Source organism: Carcharodon carcharias (genome assembly GCF_017639515.1).
Source record: "Carcharodon carcharias isolate sCarCar2 chromosome 29 unlocalized genomic scaffold, sCarCar2.pri SUPER_29_unloc_15, whole genome shotgun sequence".
NCBI classification, from domain to species: domain Eukaryota; kingdom Metazoa; phylum Chordata; class Chondrichthyes; order Lamniformes; family Lamnidae; genus Carcharodon; species Carcharodon carcharias.
The window spans coordinates 223,469-249,934 of NW_024470660.1; the positions used below are offsets into that span (position 1 = coordinate 223,469).

The window sequence follows — 26,466 nt, forward strand, 5'->3', positions numbered from 1 at the left end:
AAGTGCAGCACTCCCTCAGTACTGACTATCCAATAGTACAGCACTCTCTCATTACTGACCCTCTGACAGTGCAGCACTACCTCAGTACTGAACCTCTGACAGTGCAGCACTCCCTCAGTACTGACCCTCTGACAGTGCAGCACTCCCTCAGTACTGACCCTCTGATGGGGCCGCACTTGCTCAGTATTTACCCTCCAACAGCACATTTAAATATTAACCCTCAGAGCCATGGTAGAAAACTGACGTTACCAAACAGCAAACAACAGAAGAGAAACATCACCGAGTCATGATAAATAGCTCAAACGTTTGAGTATGTTGTAACACATTGTGGTATTACGCACTCATTCCTACTGCCTGTTTACTCACTCCTTTGCTACTTCCTCATTTTGTGAGTGGAGCAGAGTGATGGAGGGATTGGAAATCAAGTGTGAAAATAATCAAATTGAGGTGTTGTTGGACTGGGAGCCAGTGTAGGTCAGCGAGTGACTTGTGGGGTCGGGGTGGGGGTGTGGGGAGGTGAAAGTTTGATTAGAAAATCGGACACAAAATTCAGGGGATGAAATCTATCTTGTGGCTAGGACTCTGACAGCAATGGCCTGAAATTAGTGTCTTTTGCTGATTTTAGTCGAATTTCCCATGAAGACAACACAGCAGCTCCTAGAATAGACAGGCAGTTCAGCATCACACTTCCTGTCCATTCTCACCATGATAGCAACTTCAATAAGGGAACATGATAACTGGAAGGGAGAAGGAAGACAAAGCTGTCCGTGTGTAAAGGTGTCAGTATTCAGTTTGCATATTTGTCATTGCTCTCGACACATGCAGAGCTCAGGCTGGAGGTGCATTGTTAGTGTGTTTCACAGTGTCTGCTGGAGTAGGGTCAGTGCTGAGCTTGGGGACAAGTCAGTCTACAATGCTGCATCGGAATCAACAATACAACAATATGGGGTTTGGATCAGAAATAATCCTTTAGACAATGAGGATCCAAAGAGACTCCTCAGACAATGAGGATCCAAAGAGATTCCTTAGACAATGAGGATCCAGGGTTAAATATTGGTATTTCTCTCTCCAGTTGGACTGTCACAAGAGTGGAAAAGTGACACTCCACGAGAGGTGACAGCGCAGGAAGGTTCGTGTGTACAGATTCCGTGTCATTACAGTTATCCAGCACATTTTGAAAACAAACGACGAGTCGGAATCTGGTTAAATAAGGAGAAATACAAATTGCGGGCTTCCATAGCCTTTCACTCCAAGGATCACAGTCACGAGTTACCACGGTTCCACCATCGGACCCGGCTGTCTGGAGACCTGAAAGATGGCGACTGTTCCCTGATTATAAACAACATCAGACGGGAAGATGCAGGACCTTATTTTTTCAGCAGGAATAGATACAACTACTATCCTGTAACCCAGCTTCACGTTTCTGGTAAGTGCTGTGTTATAATTACTCAACAATTCACTTTCAACACTCAATGGGAAATAACACAAACTGTGACATTTACATATTAACACAAAACACAGCTTATTATAACACACTGTCTGATTCTCAATAACCTGGTGATCGCTTCCAGTTCAGTCCTAAAACAACCTCTAATACTCACTTTAATATCAATGATTAAATGTGTTCACTGGGTCCATCAATGTTATCAGGTTATCCACTCCCATCGATCTCCCTAATCCTGTTTAAAAGTCTAACAATTTGACAAAAGAAGGAATTGCATTCCTATAGCGCCTTTCAGCACCTCAACAAACTTCAAATCACTTCACAGACAATGAAGAAATTCTTGAAGTATAGTCACTGTCTAACGTGGCAGTGAGTTTGTGCACAGGAAGCTCCCACAGAGAGCAATGGGATCAGTGACCCAGATCTCTGAGAGAATGATGAGCCAGGGTTCCTTGAGCTGTGGGCTGCTCCATCACCCACACCCCAGTGTTGGCAATTCAAGGGTCTGGGAGTGAAAGTGTATTCAGCTCAGTGACAAATTCCCCACCAAGTTTGAAAATAGGAAAGTTGCTGCTGATTGTTGTAACCTCTCAGTTCCCATCTCATCCTTGGAAACCTGCTTTCAAAATACAAAAGCAAGTCTCGCATTTCTATAGCCCCTTTCACCACCTCAGGACGATCCTAAATCGATTCACAGCCAATGAAGTGATTCTTGAAGCACACATTCTCCCCACTCTCTGGGTAAAGAAGTTTCTCCTGAATTCCCCAATGGATTTATTAGTGACGATCTTATATTGTCAGCCTCTGGTTTTGTTCATTGTGAGGAGTGGAAACACTCTCTCCATGTCTACTCGATCAAAACCTTTCATTACTTCAAAGATCAAATGAGGTCACCGCTCAACCTTCTCTATTCAAGAGAACAGAGACCCAGCCTGTACATCCTCTCCTGAAGTACCTCTCCTGACAGGTAAACCCCGACATTGCTGAGATCATCCTTGTGAAGCTTTTTACCACTCTCTCCAGTGTCTCTATATCCTTTTCCAAATGCTGAGTCTGTTCTCCCCGAGCTGTGAGCTGTTCCTCCACCCTCACCCAGTCTGGTCAAATCAAGGGTCACTGAGTGAAAATGTATTAAGCTGAGTGACAGAGATTCAACAAGTGTAAAAATAGACAATTCTAAAATGATCATTGTAACCTCTCAGTTCTGATATCATCCTTGTAAAAGTGCTTTCTCTTGTGGGACTGTGGTTTCTATTTGAAATGATGCTTCATGTTATATTTCTCTAAAAGGATCCATTCTCTGTGTGTTAGATTTCACAGATAAACCCACGATATTCCCTGCTGAAATTATTGCAGGAAAGCGTGTGGATGTAAGCTGCACCTTCAACACAATGTGCAATGGAACAGCAGCACCTGTCTTAACCTGGGACACTCCCACTGACGTACCTGGATCAGTCTCAAACACTGTAACTCAGCATGGTGTCACTCTGACCTATACTTCTGTTCTGACCCTGATCCCATCACTCAAACACCAAGGACACACTCTCAGCTGCAGAGTGAGTAATCCATCTGTTTCATCGGAGCGGACCCTCGTACTAACTGTGCTATGTAAGTACGGACACTCTTCATTCTACATTAGCTGGAATAGTATAAAATGTGCACAGCAAGCTCCCACATACTGCATTTTGTTGACCAACAGACCATTGGTCTTTAACTGGTAAAAAGTTACCCCTGACAGGCAGTACATCCTTACTACTGACTCTCCGACAGTGCATCATGGACTCATAGACTCATAGACACTTACAGGACAGAAGGAGGCCATTTAGCCCATCATGTCCATGCTGGTCAGCAAATCCCTCCCCAAGTGCATCACCTCACACTTTTCCAGGTTGAATTCCATTTGTGTCATGATCATTCCCCCTTTACTTAAGTCCATTTCATTTATGATACACCACAAACAGCAAGGGCCCCAGCACTGACCCCTGTGGAACCCCACTGGAAACAGACATCCAGTCACAGAACCATCCCTCCACCATCACCCTTTGCTTCCTGCCTCAGCCAATATTGGATCCAACGTGCCACTTTGCCTTGGATCCCATGGGCTCTCACTTTCTTGGCCTCTCTGCCATGAGGCACCTTATCAAAAGCCTTCCTAATCCCATGTAGACCACATCAAAGGCATTACTCTCATCAACACTCCTGGTTACCTCCTCAAAAGATTTGATCAGGTTTGTCAAACACGACCTTCCCTTAACAAATCAATGCTGAATATCCCAGATTAATCATTGTCTCTCCCAGTGCAGATTCATTCTGTCCTTCAGAATTCTTTCTAGTAACTTCCCCACCACCGAGGTTAGACTGACTGGCCTGTAATTTCCTGATCTATCCCTTCCTCCCTTTTTTAATAATGGGACAACATTAGCTGTCCTCCAGTCCTCTGGCACCTCACTTGTTACCAGAGAGGATTTGAAAATTACTGCCAGGGCCCCTGATATCTCTTCCCTTTCCTCCCTCGACAGCTTTGGATTCACCTCATCCGGGCTTGTGGATTTATCTACTTTTCAGGCCGCTAAACCCACTAGTACCTCCTCTCTCTGTGTTAATTTCCTCTCATATTTCACTGTCCTCCACCCTGATGTTATACCTGCATCATCCTTTTCCATTGTGAAGACTGATGCAAAGTATTCATTGAGGAGTATACCCACGTCTTCCAGGTCCACACACACATTACCTCGATGGTCCCTAATCGGCCCCACTCTTTACCGAGTTATTCTCTTGCTCTTTACATATTTAAAAAACCCCTCTGGGTTTTCCTTTATTCTACCCACCAGTGCTTTCTCATGCACTCTCTTATCTTTCCTAATGTCCTTTTTCAGTTCCCCTCTGCACTATTTATACTCCTCTAGGTACTCTGCGGTATTGAGCCCTCAGTATCTGCCATAAGCTTCTCTTTTTTCTCAATATTAACCTTTATGTTCCATGTCTTCCAGGGTTCTCCAGACTTGCTCTCTCTCTTTGTCTTTACAGGAATATATCTGCTCTGTACTCTCGCTATTCCCTCCTTGAATGCCTCCCACTGCTCTGACACAGTTTTATCTGCAAATAGCTTCTCCCAGTCCACTTGGGCCAAATCATATCTTATCATAGTAAAATTAGCCTTTCCCCAGTTTAGAATTTTTATTCCCAGCACAAACTTATCCTTCTCCATAACTGTCCTAAATCCAATTGAGTTCCAGTCAGTATCTCCCCTACTGATACGCTTTCCAACTTCCCCGGCGCTTTTCCATATATTAGGTCCAGAACTGCCCCCTCCCTTGTTGAGCTTTCTATGCACAGGCTAAAAAGGTTCTCCTGGATGCAACTTCAGAATTTTTCTCCCTCCCTACCTTGCACACTAAAGCTGTCCCAGTTAATATTTGGGTAGTTAAAATCTCCGAGTATTACTGCTTTATTTTTCTTACACATCTCTGAGATATGATCACATGTTGGATTGTCCATCTCTCCCTGACTGTTTGTTGGTTTTATATCTTGAGTCTATGAGTTCACTGGTTGAGTAAACTCGAATTGCACTCCTTCATATACACTTGTTAGTTGATGATCGCTATCAATAACCAAGAGAGACCGACATTAGAACAAGCTGATTATTTATTGCAAGAGGGCAGAGCACTAAATTCTTGCATGCTCCCATAACCACCTCCAGCTCTAGATTTACAGTTAACCAGTAGCCCGCACTGTACAATGATTGGACAGCACTGTCACATGGTTTATCCACTTGCATTCTCTTAACTGTACATGGAACTCCACTTTACCACATCCTTCCCCCTTTACTTAAAAAGTGCAGTTGACAAACTTAATAACAAGTGAACTAATTACACTAATAACTATTTACAAATCAAGTCTCTCAGGAGGCTTTCTCGCATGTTTCTCCTACCATATTTTGGGACCTGTCCTCAACATGTGGCACAGACTCAAGTGTAGATGAAGACTTCACTTCTTCTTGTGGGACCAGCGTTATTTTGGGGAAATGATCCATGTGTCGTTTACTGATACATGATAGGAGAGGGACCCAGTTACTGCACTCACCTCGCCTAACAGCCAATTGGACCCATCTCCATAGTTCATCGCGAGGACTGCAACACCCACAGTGAAAGTTCTTTCCCACCATGACCATCGTGCGTCTCTTGGCTTTTCTCCAGCCTCCCCTTTAAATTCGGCTGGATAAGGGTCAGGTGGGTGGGGAGATGTCTCTTCATTAGTAGTTCTGCAGGGCCAATGCTGGTCGTTGTTTGTGGCCTGGCCCAGTTTGTGAAGAGGAACCGGGACAATCTCGTGCCGATGGAATCCCCTTCCATCTTTCTCACCCTGGATTTAAAGGTTTGGATGCCCTGCTCAGCCCTGCCGTTCGATGCTGGGCGGTAGGGTGAGGGTTTGATATGGGTAATGAAGTGCTGAATAGTAACTGAGGGCTGTGGTCTCAGGTGGTTTAGAACAATTTTTATTCACTCGTTGAAAGTCTTCGAGTCGGAGATGGTCAGTGACGTGAGGCTGAGAATCAGCACGGACGTTTTGCTCCCACATGTGGATACAAGAATCCCCGTCTTCTTCTCCTCTCCCGTGATGTCATTAGCGGTAAAAAAGAACACTAGGCGTTCGACACACTGAGACCAGTCACCTGAAATGGGGTTGAATGGATCGACACGTCGGAACTGCAGCATCGTCAACGACTGCAAGGGGGCAGCGCTTCCGATGTCTTTCCAGTTAATGACCAATTCAGGTGTTTGTCTTACTGCAGCTTCCTTCACTGCCATCGATCGATTCATCTTTTACCTTCCGCAGAGTTACCCGCTCTCTGGGGTCTCTTCTAACATTGTGTCCACAGCCATTGTTCTTGCATGTACCTCTTTAAATGTATTGTTGCTTTAAGAGCTGTCACCTCTTTGTTAACTCCCTCTCTGTTGCTCTTGTCTTTTCTGTGCTGGGTTTCGTGCTCTCTTTGAGTTTTGGTGGGATCCCTGTGATCGCGATTCTGCAGGGTTTTTTCCCCAAATTCTAAGTGCAGCACTGCTCCCTGCTCTGACTGCAGCCTATTTTATACCCTCCGTACAGATTCTCTTTCTAATGTTCTGCTCGCTGGCATTGTGGGTCCTCACTCAGGGGCTATGTTTTTAGCTGTGTTCATCCTCACCTCCAGTTTTATGTCTTGAGTCTCTGAATTCACCAGTCGAGTAAACTCGAATTGCACACCTCCATATACACTCGCTAGTTGATTCTTACTATCAATAACGGACAAAGACAGACATAAGAACAAACTGTGATTATTTATTGCAGCAGAGGACTGAACACTGAATCCTTGCGCACCCCCACAACCACCTCCAGCTCGAGAAATACAGTTAACCAGTAGCCCAACCTGTCCAATGATTGCTCAGTACTGTCACATGGTTAGTCCGCTTGCATTCTCTTAAAGGTACATGGTGCTCCACTTGACCATAGAGGGCCTGAAGTATACAGCCAACAGTGTGTTTGCCTCAGTACTGACCCACCTACAGTGCAGCACTCCCTCATTACTGACTCTCTAACAGTGCAATGCTCCCTCAGTACTGTCCCTCCCACATTGCAGTTCTCAATCAGAACTGACGGTCTGACTGTGCAGCACTCCATCAGCACTGCACCTGCTACAGTGCAGCTCTCCCTCAGCACTGACCCTCCGACAGTGCAGCACTCCCTCAGTGCTGAACTGAAGTGTCTGCCTGGATTATGTGCTTTGTGGTGAAGGAAACTTCATTGATGTCACACCTTTCACATTCTCAGAGTCTCGCAAAGTGCTTCAGAGTCAATGTAAGCAACTGATCTTTATTTGTTTTCAGACGCACCACAGAATCTCTCAATTGCTTCTCTTGATGTGATTAATGCTTCATCAATCAATATAATTGAGGGGAATTCTGCAGTGATAATCTGCTCTGTCGAGAGCTTCCCAGCTTCTAACCTGACGTGGCGACATCTTAGTGTCCCAATGAACAGAACAAGTTCCAACAATGAGCTGTGGTTGGTGATTCCTCAAGTTACATCCAGGGACACTGGAGACTATCAGTGTGTGGCAGAGAATGAACACGGAGTAGTGGAGGGGTTCATAACCATCAATGTGGAACGTGAGTTAATGCAAACTTCAACATCACTCACACACACAGCAGCACACACACACACACACTCACACACACACAGACACACACACACAGCAACACACACACACACACACACACACACACAAACACACACACACATGCTCACACACAGCAACACACACACTCACACACAGCAACACACACACACAAACAGACACACACACACACACAGCAACACACACACACACACACACAAACACACACATACATGCTCACACACAGCAACACACACACTCACACACAGCAACACACACACACACACACACACAGACACACACACACACAAACACACACATACACACACACTCTCACACTCACACAAACATCACCTCATCTTGTGACTAGGCACTTTACAGATGGAGAGGAGACAGGAAGAGAAGGGGCAGGTGTTGCACCTTCTGCAATTGCATGGGAAGGTGCCGTGAGAGGGGGATGAGTTGTTGGGGATGATGAACGAGTGGACCAGGGTGTCCTGGAGGGAATGGTCCCTGTGGAATGCCGACAGCGGCGGGGCGGTGAAGGGAAGATGTGTTTGGTGGTGGCATCATGCTGGAGTTGGCGGAAATGGCGGAGGACGATCCTTTGAATGCGGAGGCTGGTGGGGTGAAAAGTGAGGACAAGGGGGAACCTATCATGGTTCTGGGAGGGAGAGGAAGGTGTGAGGGCAGATGCACAGGAGATGGGCCAGTCACGGTTGAGGGCCCTGTCCCCCACCGTGGATGTGAAACCTCGGTTAATGAAGACGGAAGACATGTCAGAAGGGCTGTTTTGGAAAGTGGCATCATCGGATCTGATAAGACGGAGGCGATGGAACTGAGGGAATGGGATGGAGTCCTTACAGGAAGAGGGGTGTGAGGAACTGAATTCGAGGTCTGTGTGGGGGTCAGTGGGCTTGTAATGGATATTGGTGGACAGTCTATCACCAGACGTTGAGACAGGGAGATCAAGGAAGGGAAGGGAAGTGTCAGTGATGGACCCTGTGAGAATGATAGAGGGGTGAAAATTGGAAGCAAAATTGACTCGGGGTCAGATTTTGTCCGAAGGAGGTGAGAAATGATGGAGGGAATTCCAGAGGTTAGGGTCCAGGCAGCTGAAGGCATGGCCGCCAATGGTGGAGAGATGGGAATGGGAGAATGTGCAAGGAATTAGAGGAGCGCAGAGATTTTGGAGAGCTGTGGGGTGTGGGGATTACCTGCTGATTGTTCTCTGTCCTTGTTCCAGATCCCCCACAGGAGACCATGGTGTCCATCAGCAGATCCTCAGGTGGGATAAGAGAGGGAAGCAATATCACATTAACCTGCTCCAGTGAAAGTGTCCCACCGATATCTCATTACACCTGGTTCAGGATCGAGGGGAACACCAGCACCCAGTTAAACACAAGTAGCCGCTCTCTCTCCTTCACTCCTGTAACACGGGAGAATGATGCAGTTTTCTACTGCACAGCAAGGAACCCAGTGGGTAACAGCACCTCCAACATCACCCACCTGAACGTACAATGTAAACAATTTACTCCCCTTGTCTCTGCTTAAAACTCAAACACTTTCTGTCTGAGGGCAGCTTCCTTGCTGTGGTTTAGCATAACTAGCATCACTTCCCTGCTTTTTTCACCCTGCGCCTCTCCGAGTTACATAAGGAGATATTAGAACAGGGACTGAAAGCTCAGAGAAAGAGGCCGGATTTCAAAGAGTGCCTCAAATGAGGAGAGAGATAGAAATGGAGAGGTTTACGGAGGGAATTCCAGAGCTCGTGGCCCAGGCAGCTGAAGGCACGGCTGCCAATGGTGGAGCGATAGGAATCGGGGGATGGTCAAGAGGCCAGAATTGGAGGAGCGCAGAGATCTCGGAGAGTTGTAGATGCTAGAGGAGATTACAGAGATAGGGAGGGTTGTAGGGGCTGGAGGAGGTTACAGAGATAGGGAGGGTTGTAGGGGCTGGAGGAGGTTACAGAGATAGGGAGGGTTGTGGGGGCTGGAGGAGGTTACAGAGATAGGGACGGTTGTGGGGGTTGGAGGAGGTGACAGAGATATGGAGGGTTATAGATGCTGGTGGAGGTTACAGAGATAAGGAGGGTTATAGGGGCTGGAGGAGGTAACAGAGATAGGGAGGGGGTAAGGAGGAATTTGAAACAATGTGAATTTTAAAATTGTGGCATTGCCGGACCGGGAGCCAATGTAGCTCAGTGACCAACAGGGAGTGATGTGTGAACGGGACTCGGTGTGAGTTAGGACATGGGGACAGCAGAGTTTGGGACGAGCTGATGTTTCTGGAGAGTGGAAGATGGGAGGTCGGGCAGGAGAGTGTTGGGATAGTCAAGTGCAGAGGTAACAAAGGCAGGAATGAGAGTTTCAGTGTGAAGATTCTATCTTACGCTCTAACTTTGCTCTGACGTTGTCTCATTGTTGTCCTTCCCTCCTCAGATAAGCCGGAGATTTCCCAGCAGTCGGAGTGCACTCGGAGGTCAGAGAGGGTCACCTGCATCTGTGTGGCCAACTCCAACCCACCCGGAGACCTCACCTGGCACCTGCCTAGTGCCAACGTCAGTGGTAACCAAACACACGGAGGTTACGTGTCGTGGCAGGTCAGAGATGGGCATCTGGTGACTGGTTCCCTCACCCTGATGAGACACCAGGATGAGGGGGGAGTGATGGCATCCTGCTCGGTTCAAAACCCACACGGGGAAGCCATGTTCAAGGTGTATCTGTGGGTCAAAGGTGAGAGACTCGCTCAGGATCGATCTCCACTCAGCTGGATTGATCCCTAAGCTCGAGAATTCCCTCCCTCAACCTCTCCACCTCTCTCTCTACCTCCTCTAAGATGCTCTTTACAACTTACCCCTTTGACCAAGCTTTGAATCACCTGACCTCATGTGACAATGGCAACACTTGGTCAAATTGGAGCCAGGCCGTTCAGGGGGTGATGTCAGGAAGCACTTCTTCACACAAAGGGCAGTGGAAATCTGGAACTCTCTCCCCCAGATAAGCTGCTTCATTGGGTGCAAGACAGAAAGCTTTGACAAAATGTCCTTTCTCAGCAATACTCAGGTTCTCCTCCCAAACGACTAAATATTATATATAAATATTACATAGATTACATCGAGAAAAATTATATATAAATGTTACATAGATTACATCGAGAAACGCAACAGCTGATTTGTGCAGAGCAAGATCCCACAAACAACAGCGTGAAAATGAGGTGATAATTGATTATTTTACTGAGGTTATTTGATACATATATATAGAAATTACACATATAATTACACATTTAGGGAGGGAAACCTGTCCATTTGAACAGGTCTGGGTGTTTATGTGACACCAGTCTCAAACACCAACATGGTTAACTCTTACCTGCCCTCTGAACTGGTCTCCCAGTTTGGGTCAAACCAGTGGTTCAGGAGGAAGACCCCCCACCACCTTCTCAAGAGGAAACTAGGGATGGACAATAAATGTCAGCATTGCCCGAGAATGAGTATTTAAACATTGAGTGAGTGTATCGCTTCTCGATATACATCGGAGCATCATTCTAAAACTGTAGTGCAGTAATTAATGGCTGTTTTTACAGGTAGAGACTCCAGTAAATGGACAGTAGGATTGCTCACGGCTGGGATCATGTTGAGTGTTTTCCTGGTTGGAATATTCATCTTCATCTGTGTGAGAAAGTACGTCTGAAGATTTAACTTGATTTTAATATAAACATTTGCTTAGGACTAATTGGACAGTTTTTACAAAGGGCCAGCACAGGCACGATGGGCTGAGTGGCTTCGTCCTGAGCTGTGAGATCTTAAATTCTTTCATCGAATGTGGCTGTCACTGGTGAGGCCGCTATTAATTGCCCATCTCTAATTGCCCTTGAGAAGGTGGTGGTGAGTTTCCTTCTTGACCCGCTGCAGTCCATGTGGTGTAGGTACACCCACAGTGCTGTTAGGGAGGGAGTTCCAGGATTTTAATCCAGTGACAGTGAAGGAACAGTGATATATTTCCAAGTCAGGATGGTGAGTGACTTGGAGGGGAACTTCCAGGTGGTAGTGTTCCCATGTGTCTGCTGCCCTTGTCCTTCTAGATGGTAGAGGTCGTGGGTTTGGAAGGTGCTGTTGAAGGAGCCTTGCTGAGTTGCTGCAGTGCATCTTGTAGATGGTACACACACTGCTGCCACTGTGTGTTCATGGTGGAGGGAGTGAATGTTTAATGTGGTGTATGGGGTGTCGATCAATCGGGCTGCTTTGTTGTGGATTGTGTCGAGATTCTTGATTCAGTGCTTTGTGCAGATGTGATTTAAAGAGAGAGTCCAGTCATTGGTGTAAGGTTACACAGGGCTCTGTGTCTGTGCTGCACTGACTCTCTACTATATGATAACCAAAGTGTGATATTGTGTTATTGCAGGAGAAAGACAGCGATGGAGGAGAGAGTTTCAGGGACCAGTGACATTGCATTGACCCCCAGTTCACTCTCTGTGATGCACCAGGTACAGGAACTGTTTACACTCACTCCAAAGCTTCAATCTCAGTGCGTAGACAACACGTGTCCCAGATTCCCTGCCCAGTTACCCACTGATTTGTACCTGTGGAGTCAGCAATGGTTCAGTATCATGCTGTCTTTCTGTTATGACACTGCAACTGGTAAAGGCTGTTGTTTAAAATCCCAAAGGGAAACTAAAACAAATGTCATAACCTATATTTCCCAGTGGAATGTTTGAGATGCAGCTCTAAATTCAAGAATAAGACCACCAGTTCTCGAGATGGGTTTATATCAAACTACATGAGCCATTTATTAATTAACACAAGTTAAACATATGCACATGTCTACAAGCTAGTATTATCATAACTTTATAACAAATTCTCAAACTAATCTCCTCTAAGACAACACATAGAATTTAAGCAGATTCCAGGCAAAGCATTTTCACCTCACAAATTCCAAATGAGGTTCCTTTCACTTTGGTTCCTTTGCAGACAGGTGTAGGCTTACAGATGCTTTGATGTTAGAAGCCTCTGCTCTGCACACACAAAATTGGTCAAGTTATATCCAGCGTTTCTCTTTGGATGTAAATTCTCATTGTATCATCAGGACCTTTGAACTCCATCTCTTCTAACAATAAATCCTCTGTCATAGTATCAATTTTATCAATAAAATAAATGTTGATTGGTTTAAGATTTCACTCTCAGGCTTTGAATGCTCTGTTTAAAAATACAAATTTTTATCCCTCAATTTACATCTCAAAACTACTAAACATCAAAATACCCTGACTGGCTAGCTTTAATCCTGTTAAAACATACACAGACACACCCACAGACTAAACCCCTATGTGAATAAAAATAATTTCCAATAACATGATATCCATTAATCGCATCATGACAGTCTCTCTCTCTATCCCTACCTCCCTTTCTCTCTCTCTCTCTCTCTCTCTCTGTCTCTCATCCTCTCTCTGATTACAAGGCTCATGTTAATGAGCTTCACAGCAGACACTTGAGTGCAGAATCCAAGCCGTCTCTCACCAGAGCCATTACCGAGGGAGTGCGAGATTGACAGAGGGTCAGTACTGAGGGAGTGCTGCACTGTCAGAGGGTCAGTACTGAGGGAGATCTGCACTGTCGGTGGGTCAGTACTGAGGGACCGTTGCAATGTCAGAGGGTCAGTACTGAGGGAGCGCTGCACTGTCGGAGGGTCAGTACTGAGGGAGTGCTGCACAGTCGGAGGGTCAGTACTGAGGGAGTGCTGCACTGTTGGAGGGTCAGTACTGAGGGAGTGCTGCATTGTTCGAGGGTCAGTACTGAGGGAGTGCTGCACTGTCGGAGGGTCAGTACTGAGGGAGTGCTGCACTGCCATAGGTGGTATCTTTCATATGACATGAGATTGAGGGTTAAACCCACTGAGACACGACTGACACTAACGATGCTGCACAATAATGTAACCCTATCAGTGCCAGTAAATGATGTGAGGATATCTTCTGTTTCCATTTCTCTGTAGGGTAAACAGAACGTGCTGATTACTGAGCCCCAGAACACAACCAGAGACACAATTGGCGAGGGGGAGACCCCAGCTCCCCAGGGTCTCTCTGAAGGTGCAGTGGGAGGCGATGCTGGACGTGGGAACACCGATAAACCTGAAGAGTTTCTCTACGCCAATCCCCAACTTTTGAGGATGTCCAGTGGTGATGGGTCTGTCCACAGGGAAGAGGAGACAGAATACGCACAGATCAGGTTCGAGCATAACTGAATGAGAAATGGGGAGAGTGAGTGAGGAGGTGTGGGGGTGGGGGTAGGGATTGAGATTCCTGGGAACAGGAAACAACCCACTGGGGGAGAAGGGGAGAGAGGGAGGAAGGGATGGAATTGGGCTACGGTTGGTGTGGTTTGGAATGAAATGCTTCTCCAGAGAGGACTGGATGCTGAGCCATTGGGGACAGAGATTCACTGTCTCTCTCTGTCTCTCTCTCTCTCTCCCTCCCTGTCTCTGTCCTTCTTTCTGTGTCTGTCTCTCATTCTCTATCTCCAGCTCCTCCTTTAAGATGCCCATTAATAACTGACTTTGTTGACTCAGCTGTTGGTTTCCTGTCCCTAATATCTCATCATGTGCCTCAGAGTCAGGTAAAGATGTGACTAACAATCCCCGGATGAGCCTTGGGACATTTTGCTACATTGAAGGTGCTATATAAATGCAAGTAGTTGTAGTAAGTCTGATCTGCTTCACTTAAGAATGGAACCACAAAGGCTCCTTCGACAGGGCATGTGGGCAGCAGGCTCACAATAAATACATTGAGCTGTGAGATTTTTAATTCTTTCATCGAATGTTTCTGTCACTGGTGATGTCAGCGTTAATCCCCATCCCTAATTGCCCTTGAGAAGGTGGTGGTGAGCTGCCTTATTGATCCACTGTGGTCCATGTGGTGTAGGTACACCCACAGTGCTGTTAGAGAGGGAGTTACAGGATTTTGACCCAGCGACAGTGAAGGAACAGTGATATATTTCCAAGTCAGGATGGTGAGTGACTTGGAGGGGAACTTCCAGGTGGTGGTGTTCCCATGTGTCTGCTGCCCTTGTCCTTCTAGGTGGTAGAGGTCGCGGGTTTGCAGGGGCTGTTGAAGGAGCCTTGCTGAGTTGCTGCAGTGCATCTTGTAGATGGTACACACACTGCTGCCACTGTGTGTTTGTGGTGGAGGGAGTGAATGTTTAATGTGGTGGATGGGGTGTCGATCAATTGGGCTGCTTTGTCCTGGATGGTGTCAAGCTGCTTGATTCTGTGCTTTGTGCAGAACTGATTCAAAGAGACAGTCCAGTCGTTGGTGTAAGGTTACAGTGGGCCCTGTGTCTGTGCTGCACTGATTCTCTGCTATATGATAACCACAGTGTGATATTGTGTTATTTCAGGAGAAAGACAGCGATGGAGGAGAGAGTTTTAGGGACTAGTGACATCGCATTGACCCCCAGTTCACTCTCTGTGAAGCACCAGGTACAGGAGCTGTTTACACTCACTCCAAAGCTTCAATCTCAGTGTGTAGACAACACATGTCCCAGATTCCCAGCCCAGTTACCCACTGATTTGTACATGTGGAGTCAGCAATGGTTCAGTATCGTGCTGTCTCTCTGTTATGACACAGCAACTGGTAAAGGCTGTTGTTTAAAATCCCAGAGGGAAACTTTAAACAACTGTCATAACCTATATTTCCCAGTGGAATGTTTGAGATGCAGCTCTAAATTCAGGAATAAGACCACCAGTTCTCGAGATGGGTTTATATCAAACTACATGAGCCATTTATTAATTTACACAAATTAAGCATATGCACATGTCTACAAACTAGTATTATCATAACTTTATAACAAATTCTCAAACTAATCTACTCTAAGACAACCCATAGACTTTAAACAGATTCCAGGCAAAGCATTTTCCCCTCACAAATTCCAAATGAGGTTCCTTTCACTTTGGTTCCTTTGCAGACAGGTGTAGGCTTACAGCTGCTTTGATGTTACAAGCCTCTGCTCTGCACACACAAAACTGTTCAAGTTATACCCAGCGCTTGAGTGTAAAGAAGATGGAGATTGATAGGCTCTTGGTTGGTAAGGGGATCAAAGGTTAGGAGAGAAGGTGGGAGAATGGGGTTTGTGAAACATATCAGCCATGTATGAATGGTGGAGCAGACTCGATGGACCGAATGGTCTAATTTCTCCTCCTATGTCTTAGTCTTATGGCTTCATTTTGAAGGTAATTTCGCAATGTATCATCAGGACCTTTGAACTCCATCTCTTCCAATAATAAATCCTCTTTCATCGTATCAATTTTATTAGTAATATAAACGTTGATTGGTTTAAGATTTCACTCTCAGGCTTTGAATGCTTTATTTAAAAATGCAAATTACCACTTTACCTCTTTGTTTACATCTCAAAACTACTATACATCAAAGCACACAGACTGGCTGGCTTTAATCCAATTCAAATACACACAGGCACACACACAGACTAAAGATCTGTTTAAAAAGACAGTTTGCAATTACAATACAAAGATTAATAGATTAATAACACTCTGTCTCTATCCCTCCTCTATCCCTCTCTCTCATCCTCTCTCTGATTACAAGGTTCATGTTATTGAGCCTCACACCAGGAACCTGAGTGCAGAATCCAAGCCGTCACTCGCCAGAGCCATTACCGATTGAGTGCGAGACTGACAGAGTGTCAGTACTGAGAGAGTGCTGCACTGTCGGAGGATCAGTACTGAGGGAGTGCTGCACTGTCAGAGGGTCAGTATTGAGGGAGTGCTGCATTGTCGGAGGGTCAGTACTGAGGGATTGCTGCACTGTTGGAGGGTCAGAACTGAGGGAGTGCTGCACTGCCATAGGTGGTATCTTTTATACGATATGAGAGATAGAATTAAACGAGTCTGCACAATAATTTAACCCTATCAGTGCCAGTAAATGATGTGAGGATGTCTTCTGTTTCCATTTCTCTGTAGCGTAAACAGAACGTGCTGATTACTGAGCCCCGGGACACAACCAGAGACACAACTAGAGAGGGGGAGACCCCAGCTCCCCGGGAGCTCTCTGAAGGTCCAGTGGGAGGCGATGCTGGACATGGGAACCCCGACAAACCAGACGAGCTTCTCTACGCCAACATCAACTTTTCAAAGCTGCCCAGCGGTGACAGGACTGTGCAGAGGAGCGAGGACACGGAATACGCACAGATCAGATTCCAGAAAAAAAGAGTGTGAAACAGGGACCGAGGCTGTGAGGTGTGTGCAGCCAACATGGCCAAATAGTAATGAACAGAAATATGATGTTGCTCAACTTTTTTTTTATCTGTTCTGAGTGAGCTTTCTGAATGCTGCACCTTTTTCCATGCTGTAAAAGATTGTGAGAAGCTTATGAATTATGTATAATTTTACATCTGTTCATACAAGGTGAGGTGAGAGTGACTGCCTTTGACATCAAGGCTGCATTTGACCGAGTGTGCCATCTAGGATCCCGAGCAAAACTGGAGTCAACGGGAATCAGGGGTGGGACGAAAGTATAATAATTTACATAATATTGTCCTGTTTTGTTGTAAACTAGGTTTCTGGGTGTGAGTGTAGATGGGTCTGTCTGTGTGGCTTAATTATATCTGGAGTCAGGTAGACTGCAAGTTTGAGATTATCAAAAGAAGCTAAGTGTAGAAATGTACTTGAAATGCTAATGAGTGAACATGGAGGCTGACTTAGCATGTAAGGTGTGAAGGGAATTTGCATTTTTAGATAAGTGATGGGATTGTTTGGATTTCAAAGGGCTGTTGGTCTGTTTACAACGAGGCCGATAAGTAAGGTTGAGCAATGTGTTTATATTTCCCCAAAGGTTATTGACAACATTGGCAACATTAAAATTTTTATATTATGGGAAATGTATAATTCCAAAGACATATGGAACAATGAAATTTACATCTCAAAGAGCGAGAAACATAAACAAAGGAGAATGAAAGGCTATTTTGGGGACCATGTAAAATCTTATAAGAGTGTGTGAATCAGCCTTCAAGAAGCCTCCAGGCATTTGTCCATAGGTCTGTTATGTTCAGTGACCATAGATCGAGAAAGCCATTTGGAATTCCACTCTCAAGTGTGTACTGTGTTAACTTGCTGGTTCTGTTTTTAAATCTGAAATCTATTTTGCACTGTTGCCTTAAACGGGATTGTACTACTCAGCTCTGGACTCCCCAATGCCTGTCCACCATCTTCAAGGTTAATTAGGAAGTTTAGGATTTGTTATAATAGTAACCGTGGCCTTATGTGTGTGCTTGAAATCTTGTATTTTGTTAATGAATATTGAAATTTAATTTTTAAGATCTCTAAATGTCTTGGTTGACACATTACTCCTGAATTCAGGTCACACATCTCATAATAAATACAAATTGCAAAACCGTTGTGATAGTGTGACCAAGTTTCCCTTGTGGATTTGGTCCCCCTGGCACACATCATCTACCACATTATAACAGAGGGAAAACTCTCCACTGGTTGGAGCCATACACAGCACAAAGGTAGATAGTTGTGGATGTTGGAGGTCAATCATCTCAGTTCCAGGACATCACTGCAGGAGTTACTCAGAGTAGTGTCCTCGGCCCAACCATCTTCAGCTGCTTCATCAATGACCTTCCTTCCATCATAAGGACAGAAGTGTGGATGTTCACTGATGATTGCACATTGTTCAGCATCATTCACGGTTCCTCAGATACTGAAGCAGTCCTTGTCCAAATGCAGCAAGACCTGGACAATATCCAGGCTTGAGCTGACAAGTGTCAGGCAATGACCATCTCCAATAAGAGAGAATCTAACCATCGCACCTTGATGTTCAATGGCATTAACATTGCTGAATCCCCCACTATCAACATCCTGGTGGTTACCATTGACCAGAAATTGTACTGGACCAGCCATAAAAATACTGTGGCTACAAGAGCAGGTCAGAGGCTGGGAATCATGCAGTGAGTAACTCACTCCAGACTCCCCAAAACCTGTCCACCATCTTCAAGGCACAGGTCAGGAGTGTGATGGAAGACTCTCCACTTGCCTGGATGAGTGCAGCTCCAACAAGATTCAATAAACTCAACACCACTCAGGGCAAAGCAGCCCCACTACATTGGCACCCCATCCACAAACATTCACTCTCTGCACAACCGACAAACAGTAGCCGCAGTGTGTACCATCTACAAGGTGCACTGCAGGAACTTACCAAGACTTCTTAGGCAGCACCTTCAAACACACGACCACTACCATCTCAAAGTACAGGGCAGCAGATACATGGTAACACCACCGCCTGGAAGTTACCCTCCAAGTCACTCACTATCCTGACTTGGAAATATATCGGCCGTTCCTTCACTGTCCCTGGGTCCAAATCCTGGAACTCCCTCCCTGACAGCTCTGTGGGTGTACCTACACCACATCGACTGCAACTGTTCAAGAAGGCAGCTCACCACCACCTTCTCAAGGGCAATTAGGGATGGGCAATAATTCTGGCCTAGCCAGTGCTGCCCATATTCCATAAATGAATATAAAAAACAAGCAATTAAAATGCTCAGACATTTCTGTACATTGTTTATCCAATGAAATACCATACTCTGGTGAATAATTCAATTCTCCAAGGCACTATTTCCTATTATCACATGCCCTTTTCATTATTTACAATCATGTACCTTCATTTGTAATGTAACATTCCCATGTAAACATGTCACACTGTAGTTACATCCTCCTGCCAGTGGCGGTGCTCTAGTGTCATAGTTTTACCTCTCAGAGGCTGGAGGAAATATTCCCACTATATTTACAATATTAGAAACACTCAGGGGTGACCAGGGGATTCTTTAGGTCATGTTTACGATGTTGTTAAGATACAAGGGGCCAGTGGGATTTTTCCTACTGCGTTTACAATGTTGTTAAGACAGGATTCGGGTGAAAGATGACCTTCAACCCATCATCACTCTCATGCCGAGAGGGAACAATAGCCTTAAGACAGGTCCTGGCAGTTTGTGGGAACAGTCCCTGTGCCCGATTGGATAGGCTCAAAGTGAACCCAATGTTGGGTCTTGAGCCTCAAGATCCGGGAACAGGCACAGAGTGGACACCTCGGATGGATGTCAAAAACCCCATGGACACTTTCTGGGTGAAGTGTAGGGGGTGGGTACAGTGTCGGGTGGGGCAGTTATCCCCAGTGTCCTGGGACCAATATTTATCCCTAAACCAACATCATTAAAAAGAACAGATGTTCTGGGTCTGTATCCCACTGCTGTTTGTGGGATCCTGCTGTGCAGAAAATGTCTGCCCTGTTTCCTACGTTTCAACAGCATCCACTGTTCAAAAACATTTCTCAGGGAATGAAGGACTATCTTTGACGTGCGGATCCCCGTTGTAATGTAGGAAACACCACAGTCAATTTGCGCACAGCAAGCTCCCACAAACAGCAATGTGAGAATGACCCAGATCATCTGTTTTTAGGGATGTTAGTTGGGGGTAAATATTGGCCCCAGTATTCTAAGGCACTCGATACAGGGTTGAATTTAAGAAGTTTTTGAAGTGTGCGGCACAGTTTTCTAAAGCTTCTCTCAGACCCCACCTGTAGTCACTGGGTTCAGTCCTGGACCCTGCTCCTCAGGGAGGGGATATTGTCCTCGGAGGGGCTGCAGCCCAGAGTCACCAGAACGATCCCGGGGCTGAAAGGGTTAAATCCCGAGGACAGGTTGCACAGACCAGGCTTGTGTTTCCTCGAGTCTCGAAGATTAAGGGGTGATCTAATCGAGGGGTTTAAGATGATTAAAGGATTCGATGGGGTCGATAAGGAGAAACTATTTCCCCCGATGGTGGGGGTGAGGTGAGGGGGGGACCAGAACAAGGGGGCAGAATCTTATAATTGCAGCCAGGCCGTTCAGGGGGTGATGTCAGGAAGCACTTCTTCACACAAAGTGGGGGGGGGTGGAAATCTGGAACTCTCTCCCCCAGAAAAAGCTGTCGAGACTGGGAGGGGTCAATTGTAAATTTCAAAACTGAGATTGAGAGATTTTTGTTGGGTCGGGGGGGGTTAAGGGTCACGGAACCGAGGCGGGTGGATGGGGATAAGATACAGATCGGCCGTGATCTAGTCAAATAGAGAAGGAGGCTAGAGGGGCTGAATGGCCTCTTCCTGTTCCTGTGCATCAGGCTCGATAGGGCTGAATGGCGTCAGTGACAGGGAAGGAATGGCGGTATAGCTCCGAGTCAGGGTGGTGTGTGGCTGCGAGGGGAACTTGCAGGTGATGGTGACCCTGGTGCTTCGAGGTGATGGAGGTCGCGGAGGAGGTTGAAGCTTCTGTTCGTTTGCAAAATGGATGAGGAGGAGATGAGGAGGGGGACGAGGAGGGGGATGAGGAGGGGGATGAGGAGGAGGATGAGGAGGAGGATGAGGAGGAGGGGGATGAGGAGGGGAATGAGGAGGAGGGGGATGAGGAGATGGATGAGGAGGGAAATGAGGGGGAGGATGAGGAGGGGATGAGGAGGGGGATGAGGAGGGAAATGAGGAGGAGGATGAGGAGGGAGATGAGGAGGGGATGAGGAGGGAGATGAGGCGGGGATGAGGTGGGGGATGAGGAAGGGGATGAGGAGTGGGATGAGGAGGGGTATGAGGAGGGGGATGAGGAGGGGATGAGGAGGGGGTTGAGGAGGAGGATGAGGAGGGGGATGAGGAGGGGGATGAGGAGGGAGATGAGGAGGGAGTTGCAGAGGGGGATGAGGAGGGGATCCTCATCCTCCTCCTCATCCCCCTCCTCATCCCCACCTCATCCCCCTCCTCATCCCCCTCCTCATCCCCCTCCTCATCCCCCTCCTCCTCCCCTCCTCATCCTCCTCCTCCTCCCCTCCTCATCCCCCTTCTCATCCCCACCCCCACACCCACCCCCACCCAAACGCCCAACCCTCCCCCACCCCCACCCCTACACCCACCACCCCCCCCACACCATCACCCCCACCACCAACACCCCCACCCCCACCACCCCCACCCCCACACCCACCCCCACCCCCACCCCCACACCCAACACCCCCACCCCCACCACCCCCACCCCCACACCCACCCCCACCCCCACCCCCACCCCCACCCCCACACCCACCACCCCCACCCCCACCACCCTCACCCCCAAACCCACCATCACCCCCACCATCACCCCCACTCCCACCCCCACCATCCCCCATCCACACCCCCACCCCCACCACCCCCACCACCACCACCCCCACACCCACACCCCCTCCCCCACCACACCCACACCCACCCCCACCCCCCACCACTACCCCTTCCCCCACCACCATGACCGACCCACCCACACCCCCCGACCCCCGGACCACACATCGGAATCTGGGACTGACAAGTTTAGAGTTGGAGTTGGCGGAGTCGGGAATTCTGCCGTCTCTGTGACCTCCGACCCGGGAGTGAAAATCTGGCCTTAACTTCCACTTTCTAGTGTCTGAGACAAGAGGCAATGAGTGAGTGGGCTGATGGTCAGGATTAATGCTGTTAATCTGTGTTTGAGGGGCTGTGAATTCTCGGGGGACTAGTTACTCTCTGAGCTGCAGCTTCCAAATCCTTATTTGATGCCGTGCATGTGGGGTTGGAAGATTTTTTTTAAAACCACAGGCAGTTCACAGAAACCCACAGGAAACCCACAGAGAGACAGTCACTGGGAAAACCACTCACTCCTTGTGGTTTTACCTTTTAACCACATCCTGTCTGTGTGGCTTAAATGTTAAGCACACCGGCCACACTCAGGGAGGTTTCACTCTGTGAAATGCTTTTGCTCTCTCTCCCAAACATAGACACACACACACACACAGACACACACACATACACACACACACACACAGACACACATATACACATATACATACACTTATACACAGAGACACAAACGCACTCACTCACATACACACTCACTTACACACACAGACATGCACACACACATACAAAAACACACATACACATGCTCACACACTTATAGACAGACACAAACACACTCACATTCTCACACACACACATTCACTCACACACATGCACAAACACACACAAAGACAATATCCCAATGACAGCAAACTGCGATTAAGAGCTTCCTACAACTTAACTAATAGACCAAAGGCGTATTGTACTGTCTAAAAGTGACCTGTTTTTCAAAGAAATACAAGATTGTACACAGATCAAAAATGTCTGACACAAGTCATCTGATTGCGGATACTGTGAAGTTGATCACTTCTCTGGAAAGGTTCAAATGAATTGCACTGCAGACCTGTTGCATGGAAGTTCACGCCTGGGGTGTGTCAGGGTCCACTTCAAACAGGGACACTCTTAAAAGGAAGGCATAAGAATGCACAGTGCTGGACTTTGATCAGCTGTAGTTCTATCAAAACAGTGGGAACTGCTCATCAAGCGGATAATCATCAGCCATTCAAAACCCCCTGAGGAGGATGCAATACCCACATCTCCTGTTGATTTATATCTTGAAATGCATCAAATGTTTTGGAGATGCAAAGATAAGAAATGGGAATACTTGGCCTTTAACAATGAATGCAAAACATGCTGATCGAATTCCCTTTCAGGAATATACAGACAGGAGTTTAACAAATGGTTCTGCCAAGCAGATATAAGAGAAAGGAGGAGGAAAAAGAAATATGACAGTCATCTAAAAACTCTGCTAGAAAAGAACAGAAATGATTTCTCCCTCTCTCCCTGTCTCTCTCTCTCTCCCTCTCCCCCCTTCTTTCTCTCTCTCTGTCTGAAGCTAACAGAGTGTCTTCAATAATGTACAAGTCTGAACCAGATGAAATACAGGATTCTACAGCAAACCAACTAATTTAAAACAGCTTCAACCTTCACAAACTATGCTGCAGTATAAGCTAACAACTCTTTTAATTTTTTAATTGGACTCCATAATTATTTTACCTCTGATATCTGTGTGTGTGTTTGTGTGTGTTTGTGTGTGTGTGTGTGTGTGTACCTTCCTGTGTGAGCGTGTGTGTGTGTCTGTGCCTGTCTGTGTCTGGGTGTCAGTGTGGTGTGTGTCTGTGCCTGTCTGTGTGTGTGTGTCAGTGTGGTGTGTGTCTGTGCTTGTCTGTCTTTGTGTGCGTTTGTGTGTGTATGCCTGTGCACCTGTGTGTCTGTGTGTGTGTGCCTGTGTGTGAGCATGTGTATGTGTGCCTGTGTGTGAGCGTGTGTATGACTTGTTATGGAAATTGCATCTGGGGGAAACTATATTTTAAACCCTTTTTGCAACCAAGCATGGGGGTTGAATAGAAAGGGAGCCAGTTCACTCCCCGTCACCCAGTTGTAACAACATTCACACACACACACACACTCTCGCACACACACATTCACACACACTCACACACAATCACACCCACATACCAACACACAAACACACACAAACAAAGATAATGTCCCAATGACAGGAAACTGCGACTGAGTGACAGCATGTGAGGAATATATAATAATCTCCATAATGTTATTTGAATTTATTGTAAAATAGAGTCCTTGTCTCTGTGTCCAGATGTGTCTGATGTGTTTGTGTGAGACTTATTGGATTTAGAGGAAGCTGGTCTGGGTGTTTTGATGTAAGAAGAGAAGTTAGGTTTGAACTGTTAATTAGGTAAACATGGGGAAGTTTTAGAATGTAACGTGTAAAGGAGGCAATTTGCATTATAATTTAAACCAAACGAGATTGTTTTCAAAGGAGAGAAATGTGTCACCGAGCCAGGTGAAGATAAGGAACAGTGTGTTTATTTTTGCCAAAGATTACTGGTAAAATTTAGGGCTATGAGAGATTTGTATTATTACAAAAATAAAGTCCAAAGACAAAGGGAAACAATGGGAATTTGCATTCAAAGGGGAAATTATGTATCAAGGAGTGAAGGGTGTGTGTAAGGGTTGGTGATTTTAAGATCTTACAATCACCTTCAGCCTGCATGTACCAAGCTTCTGCCTCCAGGGACTGAAGTTAAGAGAATTCACTTTGAACTCAACTGTTCAGAGTATCGTTTACTGTTCCTGGGATATTTAAAATCTCTGTGTTTTACTGTTGCCTTAACAGAGCTAACAGAGAGTCTTCAACAAAATGCAAATCTGAATCAAATCACCACCAGGATGCCACAGGTAACCAATTAACCTTGAACAGCTGCAAACTTCAACAATCTACACCTCAAAGACAAGCAAAGGTATTAATCATATATTCTTTCAAATTTTTGTCGGACTCTAACTTTTTAATTCTGACATGTGTATAAATGGAAGTTAAATTAATTAAGGGATTTAGAAGTTATTATAGTAGTAATTTATAGACAGATGTGAATGCTTAAAAAACATTTTTTCTTGTTAATCAATGTTTAATTTAGTTTTATAAAATCCTCTTACACTGAAAAAAGGGTGAACTCTATTGTAAAGTGCTTTGGGACATCCAGAGATCATGCTATACAGAAGAGATTTGACTGGAGTAGCAAGTGTTTTCCTTACAGGAGAATGAGTCCCCAGGGTTGTAGAGTCAATCCTGTCAGATGAATGACTAACTGGAGACACTTCAGAGAGCTGACGTAATTCTGGAAATGTTCAGTTTACCAGGATTGGAGGAGAGATGATCTCCCTCTCCTGACTGCATCAGACAAGTGGTGAACCTGTTGAGGTGAACAGAATTACCTGTTAAACCTCTTAACCTCATTACTACTGAATTCAAAGCCCACATCTCAAAACATACAAGTTGGAAATTAATTGTGACAGTTGTTTCAAGTTTCCCTCCGGGATTTGAACAGCTCAGCATTTACCATCTGTTATGTCATAACAGAGCTTCCTTCAACTTAACCAACGTGCCAAAAACATATTGTACTGTTTAAAGGAGACCTGTTTTTCAAAAGTACAAGATTAGGCACTGATCAAAAATGGCTGTCACGAGTCACCTGATTGCTGATACTGCAAACTTGATCACTTCTCTGGAAAGCTTCAAATGAATTGCACTACAGACATGTTGCATGAAAGTTCTCACTGAGCTGTGTCAGGGTCCACTTGAAACAGGGGCTCCCTTAAAAATGCAAGGCGCTGGACTCTGATCACTGTAGGTCTATCAAGGTAATGGGAACTGCTCACCATGCAGATATTCATCAATCATTCAAAACCCCTTGTGGAGGATGAAATGTCTCCATCTCCTGTTGATTTATATCTTGAAATGCATCAAATGTTTCAGAGATGCAAAGATCAAAAAATGGGCTTACCTGGCCTATAACAATGAATGCAAGACATGCTGATCGAATTCCCTTTTGGGAATATACAGACAGGAGTTTAACAACAGGTTCTGTCAAGCAGATATAAGAGAAAGTAGGAGGAAAAAGAAAGATGGCAGTCACTCAAAAACACTGCTGGAAAAGAGCAGAAATTCTCTCTCTCTCTCTCTCTTTCTGAAGCTAACAGAGCTTCTTCAACAAAGTGCAAATCTGAATCAAATCACCACAAGGATGCCACAGGAAACCAATCAACTTTGCAAACTTCAACAATCTACACCTCAAAGACAAGCAAAGGTATCAGTCATATATTCTTTTAAATTTTTATTGGACTCTAACTTTTTATTTCTGACGTGTGTGTGTGTGTCTGTCTCTCTGCCTGTCTGTGTGAGTATGAGTGTGTCTGCCTGTGCGAGCGTGTGTCAGTGTGAACATGTGTGAGTGTGTGTGTGTGTCTGCGTGAGTCTATGTGTGTGTGAACGTGTGTGTGTGCATCTGCGTGTGTCTACGTGTGTCTGTGTGAACGTGTGTGTGTGTGTGTATGTGTTTGTGTGTGTCTGTGTGTCTGTTTCTGTGTGTGTGTGTGTGTACCTGTGTGCGTGTGTATTGTCGCATCTTTATTATGAACATTATTTAAAAATAGTGAT

The 26,466-nt window shown here is 45.9% G+C and overlaps 1 protein-coding gene across 1 annotated transcript in view; it reads left to right on the top strand.

The window, feature by feature from the left end:
* The first annotated feature begins 730 nt into the window (after window positions 1-730).
* Window positions 731-26,466, top strand: part of LOC121273998 (myelin-associated glycoprotein-like) — a 30,230-nt gene continuing 4,494 nt past the window's right edge. Inside the window, exons 1-11 of the mRNA XM_041181132.1 lie at window positions 731-767; window positions 1,073-1,426; window positions 2,756-2,814; window positions 7,533-7,590; window positions 8,845-9,120; window positions 10,040-10,333; window positions 11,181-11,277; window positions 11,999-12,080; window positions 13,580-13,812; window positions 14,980-15,061; window positions 16,556-16,739. Of these exons, the coding sequence (XP_041037066.1) occupies window positions 731-767; window positions 1,073-1,426; window positions 2,756-2,814; window positions 7,533-7,590; window positions 8,845-9,120; window positions 10,040-10,333; window positions 11,181-11,277; window positions 11,999-12,080; window positions 13,580-13,812; window positions 14,980-15,061; window positions 16,556-16,739 (1,756 nt within the window). The remainder of the gene's footprint in view (window positions 768-1,072; window positions 1,427-2,755; window positions 2,815-7,532; window positions 7,591-8,844; window positions 9,121-10,039; window positions 10,334-11,180; window positions 11,278-11,998; window positions 12,081-13,579; window positions 13,813-14,979; window positions 15,062-16,555; window positions 16,740-26,466) is intronic.